We start from the raw sequence: 19,583 nt of genomic DNA on the forward strand, positions 1-19,583 counted from the left end.
ATCAAATCAGTCTAGAAAAACAAGAGGTCAAAGATGGACCTAGGTTGCTCACCTGAGTAACACTGTAAACATGTTTGACTTAATGATTTCATTAAGACATATATTCTGACCCAATTTCATTAAGATTGGACTAAAAAGTGGCTTCTTGAGTGTAAAGAAGAGCTGCTGACTTAGTTTTTGACCCCACATGACTAAGATAAAAACAAAATTCAGAAAAAGCGGGCTCCACTATTCCAAGGATTGATCCAAGAATGGGGTAAAAAGATAACATTGACCTTAAAGCACTCACCTGTGTACAATGGTCCGTGGGCCAAGGCCAAAAAATTTGAAAGTTGTTACCCAGAAATTAGGCAAAGGTTGAGCTATACCATGATGTTATACTATCATTCAGGAAACTTTTAAGGGTGGATGTCGGTCTGAGAGACATGTCAGTAAAATTTAATGACGATTTTAAAAACGTTGGTGTCTAATAAATATAATTTAGCATGTCATATGGATATCGCTGATTTGGAAGGTAAAAGAGACATTTATGCCACACTTCTTATAACAAATCTTATCTTTTAATGCCTGAAATAATCAATAATTTACTTTGGTTGTCAAAGAATGCTACAGTATGTATTATATACTGAACAAGAGCTGTCACAGGAGACAGCGCGCTCGACTATTTCGATGCTGGATAGTGAAACTGGGCACATGTGAGGAAACTAGAGCTGTCACTGGAGTGTTAAATGACTCCAATTGTGGATGAAGATATTGCACAATAGCCTGAGTCTATGTCAAAAATATCAACTTAAAGTAATAAGAGAGGCAAAGATAAAATGTATCAAAACACTATATAAGTATATCCTAAGCATAAAGGGGCATAATTCATTAAATATTGGTGCCAGAGTTATGCAGCTTGTGTCATATAGTGTGGGTGATGATGTTGAACAACTATTTTAAGTTTGAATCAAATCCATTAGGTAATAACAGAGACAGAGTGAAAGTGCATCAAAACTTTAACCTAAAATTCTAAGTAAAAAGGGGGAATAATTAATGAAAAATTGGTGCCAGAGTTATGCACCTTGCATCATATGGTGTGGGTGATGATGTTGAACAACTATTTTAAGTTTGAATCAAATCCATTCAGTAATAACAGAGACAGAGTGAAAGTGCATCAAAACTTTAACCTAAAATTCTAAGTAAAAAGGGGAAATAATTAATGAAAAATTGGTGCCAAAATTATGCACCTTGCGTCATATGGTGTGGGTGATGATGTTGAACAACTATTTTAAGTCTGAATCAAATCCATTCAGTAATAACAGAGACAGAGTGAAAGTGCATCAAAACTTTAACCTAAAATTCTAAGTAAAAAGGGGAAATAATTCATGAAAAATGGTGTCAGAGTTATGCACCTTGTGTCATATGATGTGGGTGATGATGTTGAACAACTATTTTAAGTTTGAATCAGATCCATTCAGTAATAACAGAGATAGAGTGAAAGTGCACCAAAACTTTAACCTGAAATCCTAAGTAAAAAGGGGGAAGAATTCATGAAAAATGGTGTCAGAGTTATGCACCTTGCGTCATATGATGTGGGTGATGATGTTGAACAACTATTTTAAGTTTGAATCAAATCCATTCAGTAATAACAGAGACAGAGTGAAAGTGCATCAAAACTTTAACCTAAAATTCTAAGTAAAAAGGGGAAATAATTCATGAAAAATTGGTCCCAGAGTTATGCACCTTGTGTCATATGATAAGGGTAATGATGTTGAACAATTGTTTAAGTTTGAATCAGATCCATTCAGTAATAACAGAGATAGAGTGAAAGTGCACCAAAACTTTAACCTGAAATTCTAAGTAAAAAGGGGGAATAATTCATGAAAAATGGTGTCAGAGTTATGCACCTTGCGTCATATGATGTGGGTGATGATGTTGAACAACTATTTTAAGTTTGAATCAAATCCATTCAGTAATAACAGAGATAGAGTGAAAGTGCATCAAAACTTTAACCTGAAAATCTAAGTGAAAAGGGGGGGATAATTCATGAAATATTGGAGCCAGAGTTATGGCCCTTATATCAGATGATGTGGATGATGATGAGGAATAAGTATTTCAAGTTTGAATCAAATCCATCAAGTAATTACAGAGATAAGTTGAAAAAAGAGAAAGTGCACCAAAACTTTAACCAAGGTGGGGACGCGGAAAGACGCCGACGCCGGGGCGAGTAGGATAGCTCTCCTTATACTTCGTATAGTCGAGCTAATAAAATGTAAAATGTAGAGGTTGATGTACCCCACCCACCACATTAGTACATATACTTATGCCGGAAATCTTTAGAACTTTTAATCCTTTATAAAGGACCCGAATCCTAATGTTTACAGTAAAGAAAACAAAATGAATGAATAACTGAATAAAAATTCAGACACCTTTGCATTTTAATGTCAGTTGGCTAAACCTATGGTTTGTGTTTCATTTCTGGGCAAATTGCATACTGACAGACCTATTCTTTGCTAGTGCACTAGAAATGATGAAAGTATTGCAAAAACTAACAAGACTGCAAAAGTCATACATCAAAATGGAAGCAGATCCAGCAATATAAGTCTTTATTCAAGATGACACCTATTTCAAATTTATCCAAAATTATTATATAATATATTATATGAGTTAATGCCACCAAAGGTTTTATATTTTGATGACTTTAATTGTCTTCTGTTTTAGCTTAGGTTTTCTTAGTAGTCATTATGTATGTAGAAATTAAATTAACCAAATTTAAGTTTGTTAGTCTACCAACAAAATAGGTTATTTAGTTACACAGACTATTCAAATTAAGACGGCTACAACTTTCCAAATAACTGCCTTAAATTTGATCAAACATGCACATATGAAAGAGGCGTAGCTCTTTAAAAATCAAAACCGTAACAGGAATCACCTGATACTGACTGAAACATGTTACAGAAGATTTTACCGCTTACAAAATGACCACCTGAGATCGGTTACATGTACAAATATTGATGAGCTACTACTGTTTAAATGTTCAGTATTATAAAATAAACCAAATAAGTTTTCAAGATTGAAGTTTGGTTATCCAGATCAGTCTAATTAAGATACTGTCCTGTCATTTTCAAACTGGCCCCCAGAAATAAGTCTGCATACACACATATGGATAAGATCTAATACATCTATAGTCATGCATTTGCTTGACATAATGAACAGGTAGTACGTACAGAGCTTCGCAACTATAAATTGAGCAAGTCCTGGAACCAAGAAGTCATATATCGTATCTGTTTGTTATTTGGTTGTATGAGTAATAATTATTGGTATTGTTGTAATTAATATTTAACGTAACGTATGTTTCCATCCCTTTTAGGATGTAGCTTCATGATTTTACTACGGAATAAATCACTTAACTAAAAAGAGCTTTTACAGATATGTCATAAAGATATCAATACACCACTGGCATTTTCTTAACAAATAGTGCAGACTCTGTAAGTACGTACATATGCATCTATGCGTGTATGATGAACTTATTCTGATACTGATACCGAAGAGTGACTTCTCGCAACCTCTCATATCAAAATTTAGAGTATATTTCTGTCATATGGTGTACATAGGTCTTATAATGTGTCCTCTTGTGTAGTTCTGAAACATATGTTACCGAAAGTAGATTAAGGTAGTTACTAGACTTTAATGGTTGAAACACAGTTCCATACCGAGGTAATTTATATCTAACAGTTGAAATACAGAAATTTTTGAACAAACTAGTTTTTTTTGTATTTGTTAATAGTTTTGAAAGTAGAATATTGAATTTTAGTAAGAACTTAGAACTGACAATAATGATACTACAACCATGATATGAACAAGAAGTCTTATCTAAGATTTCGTAAAGGAAATGTAATATGAATTCGTAGTTCAGTAATTCCATCCCACAGTATAAGTGATATTTGAAAATCTCCATGATCAAAAAAACAGAACTATTTTAAAAAGCATGTTTTACCAAAAGTGTCATTTGTTTCACTACATGTACTCATGTTGTACTGTACATGTATGATGCTCCATAAATTCAAAATGTGCCTTGTTTATTTACATCAGAATTTACATCAGCAACTTTGAACACATAATGCATATAAACCGATAATTTCAGTAATGAATACAACCTTACCTTCCATAAATATCAAAAGAATGCATTAAAAATATAAAATCCTCTGTCTTGAAACCACCTAAGTTCATCGAAACCCCAAAACTATCCTAGCTTTAATGTTACTTAATGGTCTGTGTAATCTTGGTAACGTATGTTTCATAATATATGATTCATTTCATCTTTGTAATGCTGTAAAAACTGACTGAGTAGGGGCTTTGCAATGCCAGTAAGCACAATTTATGTATTAGCCTGGAATTATAACATACGACATACAAAATTGAATAGGTGACCTTTAAAACCTAGGTAGGAGAGGTGGTCTAGTGGATAAGGTGCCGGCTGCTCAATCCAGGGGTTGTAGGTTCTTCCGAGTCCCACTGGGGTCACGACCATGACCTCTCATATGGCACCAGTATTGACTTTTCCAGGAAGCGGACTCAAGAGTGGTTTGAAACAGCTTAAACTTTTCATTACAATTGGACTAAAACAAATTAGTATAAACTAAAACCTAGGTAACGTATATTTGATTCTTAGATATCCTCACTTTCTGTATTTATTTTGAATGAAAGTCAAAAATATTTAGACTGCATACATATTGTAACCAAGTCTACTGTTAATTTTCAATATGCTATCTTTTGAAGCAGAAGCCATAAAAAATTGCTATTAAATCTATGCCATCTTTACAGTGATGCTGAAAGAGGCACCTTTGTTTTACTGCAGTTTGTCGACATCCTATAACTGAAAATAGTAACAGGGTTAAGTCCAACAAAATTATAACGGTTTTGTATGCATGTTCAGTAAACATAGTTTATTTCAATTAAAAGCATACAAATGCAATTGTTGGAGAATTTTCAATGTTGCTAATTCTTCAGAGTGGAAAATTTGAGTGGCAACTGTTACGTATGTTACATATTAAAGTATCTTTATCAAATAAAGGTCAACATTATACATGTAAGCCTACTTTGACATTTAAAACAGAAGAAAACTATTGGTACCCAAAACCTTTCTGAATAAAACACAAATAGGCTCAATTTATTGAGAAACAGCATGTGATTTATATGTATTACATTTACATGCACGTTGTCTATAACCTAAACTGATAGCAATATTTTATATTTTCTCATGAAAATATATAAAACTGTGAATCTTAGCACAATTACTTGATGATGTCTTATTAAACAAGAGGGCCATGAAGGCCCTGTATCGCTCAACTGACCTACTGACCTAATGATCATCAAGATAGTTTTATTAAGATATGGTCATAAATGTGGCATCTAAAGTGTTAACTAACTTTTTCTTTGATTTGACCCGCTGACCTAGTTTTTAACCCCACATGACCCAGATTCAAACTTGACCTAAAGATCATCATGATTAACATTCTGACCAAGTTTCATGAAGATACAGTCATAAATGTGGCCTCTAGAGTGTTAACAAGCTTTTCCTTCGATTTGACCTGGTGACCTAGTTTTTGACTCCACCTGACCCAGATTTGAACTTGACCTGTAAATCATCAAGATTAATACTCTGACCAAGTTTCATTAAGATATGGTCATAAATGTGGCCTCTAGAGTGTTAACTAGCCTTTTCTTTGATTTGACCCGGTGACCTAGTTTTTGACCCTAAGTGACCAAGATTCGAACTGGAATTTGAGATCATCATGATTAACATTCTGACCAAGTTTCATGAAGATACAGTCATAAATGTGGCCTCTACAGTGTTTAGCAAGCTTTTCCTTTGATTTGACCTGGTGACCTAGTTTTTGACCCCAGATGACACAATATTAAACTCGTCCAAGACTTTATTCAGGGTAACATTCTGACCAAGTTTCATTAAGATTGGGCCAAAATTGTGACCTCTAGAGTGTTAACAAGCTTTTCCTTTGATTTGACCTGGTGACCTAGTTTTTAACCCCGGATGACCCATTATCGAATTTGTCCGAGATTTTATTGAGGGTAACATTCTGACCAAGTTTCATTAAGATTGGGTCAAAATTGTGACCTCTACAGTGTTAACAAGCCTTTTCTTTGATTTGACCCGGTGACCTAGCTTTTGACCCCAGATGACCCAATATCAAACTCATCCAAAATTTTATTGAGGACAACATTCTGGCCAAGTTTCATTAAGATTGGGCCAAAATTGTGTCCTCTAGAGTGTTAACAAGCTTTTCCTTTGATTTGACCTGGTGACCTAGATTTTAACCCCAGATGACCCATTATCGAACTCTTCCAAGATGTTATCGAGGGTAACTTTCTGACCAAGTTTCATTAAGATTTGGTCAAAATTGTGACCTCTGGAGTGTTAACAGTCAAATTGTTGACGACGGACCAGGGACGGATGACGGACACAGGGCGATCACAAAAGCTCACCTTGAGCACTTCGTGCTCAGGTGAGCTAAAAATACAGTAATTTTGATAATTTTAAGAGTTATTTAAAATGGCAAAAATGTAGCTTGGGTGGGTGGGGTATTTCAACCCCTAAATCTTGGTAGAAATCATCAAAATTTGGAAAACATTGTTACAGTGAACCTTTAATTGATTTAGAAGAGTTACATAAGCAAAACTCTAATATCTTAAAGTCAGTATTGAAACAATCTATTAAGAATTTGTGTGTAGCTAACAATACTTTCAAAGAGAGAGAAAGCAACATCCGGTCTTAAATAATCCCAGAATGAATGTATTAATGGCTGAAGTGGATGCACCTTTGCCTAATTTTTGGGTTACGAAATCGAAAAACTAGAGGACTTACAGAAACTGGCCCACAGACCACAAGGCTTCAAGTGTGTTTGTTTAAGTACAGAGTTAGGTTTCTTCTTTATTACCCTATATTATATAGATGTCTTACACACCTTTGAACCTAGGGCAATAATTTCAACAATTATGGTGGACATTACAATTCTGATATCACAGCCCAAATATCAAGGCTCTAGCTATTATTGATTTAGAGAAGAAAAGTGACCACGCCCCCACCAAGACAGCCATGATTTTTTTTTGATGAATCAGGATAATTTGAACAATCTTGGTAGAGGGTCACATTAGAACAATTGATTATTGTGTGCAAAATTATTGTAAAATTGGGCCAGCAGTTTCATACAAAAACAAGAGCTGTCACTAATGGTGACAAATGCCCCCGCAGCGCCTTGACCTTCGACCTGGTGGCCTTGACCTATGACCTAGTGACCCCAAAGTCAGTAGGGGTCGTGTACTCAATAAGTACTATCAGCATGTGAAGTTGGAAGGTCCTGGGTGCAGTGGTTCGCGAGTAAAGTGCCTTCATGCCTTCATGCGTAACGTTGTGACGAACGAACTAACGAACGAACGAACAGACGGACAGTTGAAAACTAATATGCCTCCCTTTGGGGGCATAAAAAAAAGATTTTTAAAGTTTCCACTATATACATATACTATTAGGTAAAAGTGACCACGCCCTCTGGTGACCATGTTGTTGTTTTTTTGGAATCAAAATAATTTTAACTTAAAGAATCTTTGTAGAGGTTCACACAAGGACCATTTGCGTAAAATTATTTTAAAATTGGGCTGGCAGATTCAAACAAGAAATTTTTTAAGTTTCCACTATATACATATAGGGAAAAGTGACCACACCCTCTGGCATCTATATTTTCTGATGAATCAAAATGATTTGAACCAAATGGTAGAGGGTCACACAATTCTGTAAAATTATTCTAAAATCGGGCAAGTACTTTTCATACAAGAGATTGTTAAAGTTTCCACAATATACATATAGGGAAAAGTGACCACGCCCTCAAGTGGCCAAGTTTTTTGACGATTAATTTGAACAATCTTAGTAGAGGGTGACATAAGGACCATTTGAGTGAAATTATTTCAAATTTGGACTATCAGTTTAGGAGTAGATCTTTTAGACAAAATATTGAAAGGTATGAGAAACTTAACTAATTCCTATGTCAAACAAGAGATCACAGAGTGATCTTGGCGCCCACCAATGTGCCATTTTTGAGTGTTCCAAATTTCAAGACTTATTGACTAGCTCAAGGTCAAATTTCATTTCCGTACATTTCATTAAGATTGGGCCAAAACTGTGACCTCTAGAGTGTTAACAAGCTTTTCCTTTGATTTGACCTGGTGACCTAGTTTTTAACTCCGGATGACCCAATATCGAATTTGTCTGAGGGTAACATTCTGACCAAGTTTCATTAAGATTGGGCCGAAATTGTGACCTCTAGAGTGTTAACATGCTTTTCCTTTGATTTGACCTGGTGACCTAGTTTTTGACCCCACATGACCCAATATGGAACTCATCCAAGATTTCACTGACTGGGGTTATGATGCTAAACAAGTATGCAAAATATGAAAGCAATATCTCAATGGACTTTGAAAATATTTGGGATGGTACGCAAACTTTTATTCTAAGTTGAAAAGGGGCCATAATTCAGTCAAAATGCTTGATAGAGTTGCCTCCTCCTTTTAACAGACTGGGATCATGATGGTAAACAAGTATGCAAAATACGAAAGCAATATCTCAATGGACTTTGAAAATATTTGGGGTGGTACGCAAACTTTAACATTTGTGTGACGCTAACGCTAACCCGATGCCGGGGCGAGTAGGATAGCTCCCCTATTCTTTGAATAGTCGAGCTAAAAACTAGGTGAGATAGTCATGGTAAAGATTCTTCAAGATAAGTACTGAAATATGTTAAAAAATTATACAAATATCTTTGCTGTAGCTTCAAAAACAAGAAAATAGGTCAGTAGGTCAGGGCTATGAACATTAAAGATGAGTATTGAAATCTTTATCGAAAGTGGTCCAAATTTCTAAGCTGTTATGATCGATATGCAAAGCTGTACATCTCATCCAAATTTAAAGGCCATATCTTAAACAAGAGGGCCAAGATTGCCCTAGGTCGCTCACCTGAGAAACACACAATAACAGTGTAAACATGTTTGACCTAGTGATTTCAAGCAAACATTCTCACCAGTTTTCATTAAGACTGGACCAAAAGTGTAAACAAGTATATATTTTTTCTTCAATTTGACCTAGTAGTCTAGCTTTTGAGCCAAGATGATCTACATTCAAAGTTTTTTTTCTATACAAGTGTATAGAAGTCTATATAAAATTGGAACCCCCAGGGCGGGGTCTCTTTTCACCCCAGAGACATATTTCAAACAATCTTGGTAAAGGACAACTAGATGATGTCACAAACCTAATGTCAAAGCCCTATGCCCTGTTTTTGAAAAGAAGTTTTTCAAAGATTTTCCTACACAAGTCGATATAAATCATTTGACCTAGAAAGCATCCTGACAAACATTCTAACCAAGTTTTATAAAAATTTGTCACAACTGTGGCCTTTTAGAGTATTAGCTAGACAATGCACATTGCACAAAACAGAACAAACACTGGTCACAATAGCTCACTTTGAGCACAAGCTAAAATGATACTAACTTAATTTAATGAAGAACAACCAGATAAAAACATTTAGAGATATTTCTACTTTAGTTAAAGGGGCCAGAAGCAACCCCATTTGAATTAATTTAAGGGAGGAATTTATATAATGCCACAGATCAGGTTTAACAAAAATCTATTTATAAAGAATTTCTTGAGAAGTTGTGTAAAGGTATTTTTAGCTCAAGTTTTCAAACATAGGATCTAAGAAGCCTCATTTTAACAAGATAAAGAGAAAATAGTGCAATGATGCTAAAGGTTGAGTTTGACGAGTTCTATCTTTGTCTCAAGTGGCCCCAAAATCTGGTCAAGTGCATCCGCTGAGTGAATTTAAGAAATGACCTCATAATGATGCTACAGACAGAGTTTCGGGGAAAATAAAGGAGAATCTGTCCAGCAGTTCATGAAAAGTTGCTTGAAGATTTTTTTCTATTTCTAGATCTAATGGCTCCTAAAATGTGCCAAGTGACCCAATTTGAACAAATCTTGGACTGGACATTGCAATGATGTTACAAACTACATTTGATTAAGATCCATGAAGTGGTTTATGAAAAATCCTTTAAATGTTTCTTTTATATTTTCAATTTCAGCATTCCTATTATAAGGGCAAGGTGCCCTGATTTGAAAAATTTGAAAGAGTACTTTACAAGGATGCTACGGACCAAGTTTGGAGTAATGCTGTCCACCAGGTTCAGAGAAAGAGATACTTATGTAAATTGTGGACAACAGATGATGGATGCCAGACAGTCAACCTATACTGATAGCTCACCATAACCATCCTGAACTTTTAGTTCAGATGAGCTAAAAACAGATATTGGCTTAAATAAACATGAAAATGACACTTCAACTGGTAAAAATTGAAGATTTCTTCTTTCCAATATCCAAATAGACTGAAAAAGCTACTTGACTGCCTAATTAGTAATGTTAACTTGACATTTTACCTCGCCAAAATCAATGGGGATCATGGGGAATATGCTTGCTAAATTTGAGTTATTGGTCATAGGGGTTCTTGATACAGAGTGGAAACCATTTTCTCTGTTGGTGTGATCTTGACCTTTGACAAACTGACTCAAAATCAATTTGATTTATGCATGAGCAATGTGAATATCATATTGCAAGATGATAGGTCAAAGTATTCGTAAGTTAATGAGCAAAAACTAAACTACTAAAAACCTAATTGCCTGCAAACAGTCAAACAACCTGTGTTATCACATAATGACTCCCTTCAGGTGCATAAAAAGTGATAACGCCCATAGTTCTGACATACCAGAATATTTGAACAAACATGGTACAGGACCAGCCAAGGAACATTGCTCGTAACTATTTCAAAATTTGACTAGCTGTTTCTACACATAACAGGAAGGGTGACCATGGCCTCCTCTAACCTTTTTTTCACAAATTAAATCTATTTGAACACTCTCTCATTGGTAGAGAGTGCCCATGAGGAACATTCAAGTAAAATAATCTGGTCAACAATACCTAATGATTCCCAAGATTACGCTATATATTTAGGAAGAAGCTCTACTGAGCTCCCTAGTTGCAATATCAAAGAAGAAGAATCTGACAGAGTGTTGTAGAAGTTCACATTAGATATTGTATGAAATTATTTCGAAATCAAGTATGCAGTTCCTGACTGCTCCATAACTAAGGATAAGACCCAATGGATATTTGTGGAAAAATAATTTTAAACTGTTTTTGTAGGAGATGTTCTTTAAAGAAATTGTAGACAACTGACATCAATCGATCTTAAAAGCTCACTATGAGTGAGTGATTTTTGCTCAAGTGAGTTAAACATTGACATACCTGTGCCTAAAAGAGGTAAAGCTAATGAATGGCATTTGCATTGCTTCATCCCATGAAATATCTCTGTAAATATTGAGGTTACAGCTTTCCTTCTCTCCTTCTCTGTATCTGACTTTTTCCATGGAGTCAAAATTGCATGAGCAACAAATCTGAAGTTGTTGTTACCACCATTACAGATAACCACACTTCCATTGGTAACAAATTTTGATCTGAAAGCATTCTCTTTAGCTTTCTTGTAGTCTTTCCCTCCCATTTCAATCAGCTTTTTTGTGACAGCGCCATGTCCATTCCCTGCAGGGACATCCCCACATGCAATCATCTCAATCTTTTGCAAAGTTAATAAATTTGTTGAATATACATAAACCACTTGTCCTTGACCAAGATGGCAAGTAAAAGTCTCTTTGTAATGTCCAAGTGGCTTTTCATAATGAATATAAGGATATCCTTGTGCAAGTGGTTTTTCTCTTTGATTCCTATTGTTACTGGTCAAAGGGTAAGCCTTATTTTTGATTTCAGGTCCAGCAGTTTCAATATCTAAAGTCTTATGCTTCTGTCCATCTATTGCACCTAAAATAAAATATCTCTATGTAAGTAATATACCTACTAAACATAAACATAACCATATCAAAATGCATTAAAGACTGGGAGTCGACAGTGTGCACCTTTTGAGCATTCACTTTCATGTTACAAACAGGGGCCTCCGTGGCAGAGTGCTTAACGTCACTGACTTCAAATCACTTGCCCCTCATTGATGTGGGTTTGAGCCTCACTCAGGGCATTGAATTCTTCATGTGAGGAAGTCATCCAGCAAATTTCAAAAGGTCTGTGGTTCTACCCAGGTGCCCGCTCGTGAAGAAATAATGCACGAAGGGGCACCTAGGGTTTTCCTCCATAATCAAAGCTGGAAAGTCGCCATATGACCTGTAATTGTGTCAGTGTGAGGTTAACCCAACAAAATAAATAAATAAATTCAGGTTACAAAAGGCTGTTAACTCATTCAGGCCGAATCCTGTCTACTTTAAAATCATGACTTGAGGTGTGATCCGACTTTCAGAGCAGAAAGAATAACATGTTGATAAGCGGGATTTGACTGCAGTCTTAAAGTGCTTGTTGCATGAAGCCCCTTTGTCTAAAGTTAAGGATTTTACCAAACCTATTAATATATAATCTATAACCTTTATCTTTTCTTCTGTTTTGGTCTCTAGCTGTCTGCTTTTTAACATCCACTGGCTTGTAAAGCCTTGACGTTCTTTCTCCTGGCATCATAGCTGCAAATGCTTCTTGTATATGGGAAATTATGTCCAAGTTTTTGTCAACAAAATGTATTTCTCTCAATGGATATTTTGACAACTGGCTGTAATGAAGGATAGCCTTTCCATACTGAACACAGCATAACTCTGCTGGACAACCAAATATGCCTACAGGAAAGAAAACATTATCATGAAAATTGATAACAATGACTGTAATGAAGCATTTACAAGGCATATGAACATAGGAAAGGGAAAAACTGATGTGTGCTCACCAAATATATCCTGGACCTAGTAAGTATGCCTAAGATGCCAGGCCAGTGAATTACCAAAACCAAGAGGGCCCTGAAGGCCCTGTATCGCTCACCTGACCTAATTTTAACCCCTAATAAGTTAGAATCTAAGTTGTCCTTGACTTAATAGAGACAAACATTTTGACAAAGTTTTATGAAGATCAAGTAGAAAATGTGACTTCTAGAGTTTTATGAGTGTTATTCTAGCGCTCAAAAAAAGCCTAAAGATCATAAAGATTAACATTCTGACCAAGTTTCATTAAGAAATGGTCATAAATGTGGTCTCTAGAGTGTTAACTAGCTTTTCCCTTGATTTGACCTGATGACCTTGTTTTTGACCCAACATGACCTATATTCCAACTTGACATAAAGATCATCAAGATTAACATTCTGACCAAGTCTCATGAAGATATAGTCATAAATGTGACCTCTAGAGTTTTAACAAGCTTTTCCTTTGATTTAACCTGGTGACCTAGTTTTTGACCCACATGTCCCAGATTCAAACTTGACCTAGAGGTCATTAGACAAACATTCAGATCAATTCTCATAAGTTTCAAAAATAAAATTAGGTCTCTAGAGTGTTAACAAGCTTTACCATTTTGACAAAGTTTTATGAAGATCAAGTAGAAAATGTGACTTCTAAAGTTTTATATGAGTGTTATTCTAGCGCTAAAAAAAAGCAGGGTGCTGTTTGAACTTGACCTAAAGATCATAAAGATTAACATTCTGACCAAGTTTCATGAAGATACAGTCACAAATGTGGCCTCTAGATTGTTAATAAGCTTGACCTTTGATTTGACCTGGTGACCTAGTTTTTGACCCTACATGACCCAGATTACAACTAGACCTAAAGATCTTCAAGACTAACATTCTGACCAAGTTTCATTAAGATACGTTCATAAATGTGGCCTCAAGAGTGTTAACTAGCTTTTCCTTTGATTTGACCTAGTGCCTTAGTTTATGACCCCACATGACCCAGATTCGAACTTGACCTACAGATCATCAACATTAACATACTGAACAAGTTTCATGAAGATAAAGTCATAAATGTGGCCTCTAGAGTGTTAACAAGCTTTTCCTTTGATTTTTTGACCTGGTGACCTAGTTTTTGACCCCACTTAACCCAGATTTGAACATGACCTAAAGATCATCAAGATTAATATTTTGACCAAGTTTCATAGAGATATTGTCATAAATGTGGCATCTCGAGTGTTAACAAGCTTTTCCTTTGATTTGACCTGGTGACCTAGTTTTTGACCCCACCTGACCCAGATTTGAGCTTGACCTAAAGATCATCAAGATTAACATTCTGACCAAGTTTCATTAAGATATTTCATAAATGTGGCCTCTAGAGTGTTAACTAGCTTTTCCTTTGATTAGATCTGGTGACCTAGTTTTTGACCCCTTATGACCCAGATTAGAACTTGACCTAAAGATCATCAAGATTAACATTCTGACCAAGTTTCATTAAGATATGCTCATAAATGTGGCCTCTAGAGTGTAAACTAGCTTCTCCTTTGTTTGACCTGGTGACCTAGTTTTTGAAGCTACTTGACCCTGATTCAAATCTGACCCAAAGATCATCAAGATTAACATTCTGATCAAGTTTCATGAAGATACAGTCATAAATGTGGCCTCTAGAGTGTTAACAAGCTTTTCCTTTGATTTTTTGACCTGGTGACCTAGTTTTTAACCCCAAATGACCCAGATTTGGACTTGACCTAATGATCATCAAGATTAACATTCTGACCAAGTTTCATAGAGATATTGTCATAAATGTGGCCCCTAGAGTGTTAGCCAGCTTTTCTTTTGATTTGACCTGGTGACCTATTTTTTGACCCTTATGACCCAGATTAGAACCTGACCTAAAGGTCATCAAGGATAACATTCTGACCAAGTTTCATTAAGATACGGTCATAAATGTGACCCCTAGAGTGTTAACTAGCTTTTCCTTTGATTTGACCTGGTGACCTAGTTTTTAAAGCTACTTGACCCTGATTCAAATCTGACCCAAAGATCATCAAGATTAACATTCTGATCAAGTTTCATGAAGATACAGTCATAAATGTGGCCTCTAGAGTGTTAACAAGCTTTTCCTTTGATTTTTTGACCTGGTGACCTAGTTTTTAACCCCAAATGACCCAGATTTGGACTTGACCTAATGATCATCAAGATTAACATTCTGACCAAGTTTCATAGAGATATTGTCATAAATGTGGCCCCTAGAGTGTTAGCCAGCTTTTCTTTTGATTTGACCTGGTGACCTATTTTTTGACCCTTATGACCCAGATTAGAACCTGACCTAAAGGTCATCAAGGATAACATTCTGACCAAGTTTCATTAAGATACGGTCATAAATGTGACCCCTAGAGTGTTAACTAGCTTTTCCTTTGATTTGACCTGGTGACCTAGTTTTTGAATCCACTTGACCCTGATTCAAACCTGACCCAAAGATCATCAAGATTAACATTCTGATCAAGCTTCATGAAGATATAGTCATAAAGGTGGCCTCTAGAGTGTTAACAAGCTTTTCCTTTGATTTTTTGACCTGGTGACCTAGTTTTTAACCCCACATGACCCAGATTTGGATTTGACCTAATGAACATCAAGATTAACATTCTGACCAAGTTTCATAGAGATATTATCATAAATGTGGCCCCTAGAGTGTTAGCCAGCTTTTCTTTTGATTTGACCTGGTGACCTAGTTTTTGACCCCAGATGACCCAATATCAAATTCGTCCAAGATTTTATTGAGGTTAATATTCTGACCAAGTTTCATTTAGATTGGGCCAAAATTGTGACCTCTAGAGTGTTAACAGTCAAATTGTTGACAACGGACGACAACGGACACAGGGTGATCACAAAAGCTCACCTTGAGCACTTTGTGCTCAGATGAGCTAAAAATGCAAACGATACATAAATAAGTGATTATTGCAGATTAGTCATTAATCAGTATATTTATTCTCATATCCATTAAAAATTCGTAATACTAAACAGAAGACCAAAATGACCTTAATGGCTCACCCTTGAGTCACTTCAGCAAAACCTATACAGTTCACTAAATACATTAATTATTGATATGTTTTAATTACATCTTGACCATTTCATTAAAATGAGAATGAAAGTAAGTCCCATCCCCTAGTGGCTATATTTTTTTAATAAACAAATTTGGAATATTATCCTAAATCAATCGCATCTCTGAAATTGTTTGGTTCTGAAAAAAAGATAATAATTATTATTATGCAAAGTGTAAACAAATTTATGTGCTGATTAATCATATTGGAAAAAGATTAAAGGCAACATATATACCAAACTGTTAAGCAATGTCTAAAGGTCATAAAAGATGTTTCTGCAACCACAGCCAGTTTTAAATATATTTGGTTGTGTATCTTAAAATTAACTTCAGTTAAACAGCAAAATTGAATAATAATATCTTTTTCTTTTTTTTATTCTGGAATATCTATTTTTTAATGCAATTGCAATATTGACAGATATCCCAACTTTTTCTGAATGTAAAGTGGGAGTTTTAAATTTGCATTTCAAAGTGGGAGATTGAGGTGTTCAAGTGGGAGATTTAATACTGCGGTATTTACGTTCATGGTATTACTCAATGGAAGCTTTTAATACATACTTAGGTACTAAAAACACATGTAAAGTGTACAACATCTCTTTAGCACTCCTAACAAAAAATAATAAACTAGTACATGCAATGCAGATAATATTAACTTATTTGCACTTATAATATCACTTAAGTCATTACTCTTCACAAGTTCATGCATTTTTCAAGTCCTGAAATGTTAATATCTACCTAGTCACAACTCTTCAACTCTTTGTTGTAACCTATGCAAGCCTTCTTTGCACAATTTAATACTTACTGCACTTTTAGCACTACTGTATGTCTAAATTCAAAACTCCACTGAGAATTAAACCTGCACTGATCCATGTTTCTTTTGAGGGGAACAAGACCTAGGTCAATGTTTACATTTTTGGCATGACAAACAATGCAACTGTTAGAACTGTCAAAACAAAAAGTTAAACATAATACAAGTTTAGGCAATAGAAAATTAACTGTTTCATTCTCATCCCCGACCACCGGTATCTAAAACCCCTAGCCAATTTTTTTATTGATAAAAATCCGGATATCCAAAATTGTATGTCCTGATACTGTTATGCTTTTGTAAACATTGCCGAAATCTCCTGGATGTGTTTGACAAATTGTGATGATGCAAAGACAGTTTAACAGCATTTAACAGTATCTGATATTAAAATTTACCATGACATTTCCTCTTATTAAAATGATTTAAGAGAAATGTTTATCAAAACTGCACCGCGACAACCTACTTTCGATTTTAAAAACATATAGAAAAAGGTAAAGCCAATATATTTTCTGAGCTAAATTTGATTGTAATTGATTTTTATTGATAGAAATTAAATACCTGTTTCAGTTGTGACACATTAATTAACACCTGGCTTTGTTATATCATACAATAAACAACAATCAACAAGGGTAAATAGGTGTGAAAATATCCGAAAACTGTTGTTTACAGATTTGTTATTAGCGAGGATTAATTAATGTAAAGGAGTGGATAAAATTTTCTTTGTTTGATTTTTTTTTAATTGGGAGATTTGGACTTCTTATCGGGGTGATTGGGTTTTACATCCAGAATCGGGAGAAACCCGACGGGATCGGGAGAGTTGGGATGTCTGTATTGAAGTACAGAAACAATGAAACGGTGTAAAATACTATGCCCCAACAATAACATGATGTTTACAAACATTAACTATAAATAGATTTAAATGGAACATAGTGAATTCAACATTTTTGTACCTTGTCAAAATCTAAATATTTAACGCTTTCGTAACAACTGTTTATGTTCATCAGATCTTTTGCCGCATGGGTTCAAAACTCAGCGACGGCAGTAAATTGTTATTTAACAGACTTTTTTCATTTTCTCTATGACACAACAACAGAGAAATATATGAAGCCGACATGGCAGATGAAAAAAGTTTAATATCATATCAAAGATGATATTAGTTTAATTAATGTACTAAACATATAAATAGAAAGCGAATAATGAATATAACGTTATATAAAATGAGGGTCATGATGATCCTGAATCGCTCACCTGAGTTATATGAGCTACATGTTTTCAAATGTCAAACTGATGCTAAAATATTAAGAAAGTAGGTCAGTAGGTCATATTTAAAGTCAGTTTGAAGATCAGTATGCAAAACTGTACATGACACAGGGCGATCACAAAAGCTCACCTTGAGCAAGAGCTAAAAACAAACAATAAGGGAACAGAATTGAAAACGGATAGGGAAAAAGATAAACAAATTCTTATGAGGATTTGAAGTCATGCATTTAATGATTTGCTATTGGTACCTGCATTTTATCTGACTGAGCTATTTTGCCATATACTTATTGGTTAGTCAAAATGAATTATTATTATTATACCCGATTTATATAGCTTTCTTTTTATGATAAACACGTTCATGCTTTATATTTTAGACAGTTGGTGAAAGCCACAAGTAAACAAGAGCTGTCACAGGAGACAGCGCACACGACTATTTCGATGCTGGATAGTGACACTGGGCACATCTGAGGATGCTGGAGCTGTCACTCGAGTGTTTAATGACTCCAGTGGTGGATGAAGATATTGGACAATAGCTCGTCAAAAATATTAAGTAATAAGAGAGATAATCATAAAGTGTATCAAAACACTAAATAAGTATAATTCTAAGCAAAAAGGGGGCATTATTCATAAAATATTGGTGCAAGAGTTATGCACCTTGTGTCATATGATGCGGGTGATGATATGGAACAACTAACTCAAGTTTGAATCAAATCCATATAGTAATAACTGAGATATAGTGAAAATGCATCAAAATTAACCTTAAATTCTAAGTACAAGAGGACCATGATGGTCCTGAATCGCTCACCTCTTCCCACATGACCCAGTTTTGAGTATGACGTCGTTTTTTCTATTATTTGACATATTGACCTAGTTTTTGAGCTCATGTGACCCAGTTTTGAACTTGACCTAGATATTATCAAGATAAAAATTCTAACCAATTTTCATGAAGATCCATTGAAAAATATGGTCTCTAGAGAGGTCACAAGGTTTTTCTATTATTTGACCTATTGACCTAGTTTTTGAAGGTACGTGACCCTGTTTTGAATTTTATCTAGATATCATCAAGGTGAACATTCTCACTAATTTTCATGAAGATCTCATGAAAAATATGGCCTCTAGAGAGGTCACAAGGTTTTTCTATTTTTATACCTACTGGCCTAGTTTTTGACCGCAAATGACCCAGTTTCAAAACTGACCTAGATATCATCAAGGTGAACATTCCGACCAATTTTCATGAAGATCCATTGAAAAATATGGCCTCTAGAGAGGTGAAAAGATTTTTCTAATTTTAGACCTACTGACCTAGTTTTTAACCACAGTTGACCCAGTTTCAAACTTGACCTATATATCATCAAGATAAACATTCAGACTAATTTTCATACAGATCCCATGAAAAATATGGCCTCTAGAGAGGTCACAAGGTTTTTTCATTATTTGACCTACTGACCTACTTTTTGAAGGTACGTGACCCACTTTCGAACTTGACCTAGATATCATCAAGATGAACATTCTGACCAATTTTCATAAAAATCCCATGAAAAGTATGGCCTTTAAGAGAGGTCACAAG

General features: G+C 35.1%; 1 protein-coding gene across 1 annotated transcript in view; it reads right to left on the reverse strand.

The window, feature by feature from the left end:
* LOC128559632 (uncharacterized) overlaps positions 1-16,657 on the reverse strand; it is a 39,038-nt gene extending 22,381 nt beyond the window's left edge. Inside the window, exons 1-3 of the mRNA XM_053551940.1 lie at positions 16,639-16,657; positions 12,514-12,756; positions 11,339-11,905 (exon numbers count right to left, since the gene is read on the reverse strand). Of these exons, the coding sequence (XP_053407915.1) occupies positions 11,339-11,905; positions 12,514-12,756; positions 16,639-16,657 (829 nt within the window). The remainder of the gene's footprint in view (positions 1-11,338; positions 11,906-12,513; positions 12,757-16,638) is intronic.
* Positions 16,658-19,583: the final 2,926 nt, after the last annotated feature.

This window comes from Mercenaria mercenaria, chromosome 9 (assembly GCF_021730395.1).
Source record: "Mercenaria mercenaria strain notata chromosome 9, MADL_Memer_1, whole genome shotgun sequence".
Taxonomy (NCBI): Eukaryota; Metazoa; Mollusca; class Bivalvia; order Venerida; family Veneridae; genus Mercenaria; species Mercenaria mercenaria.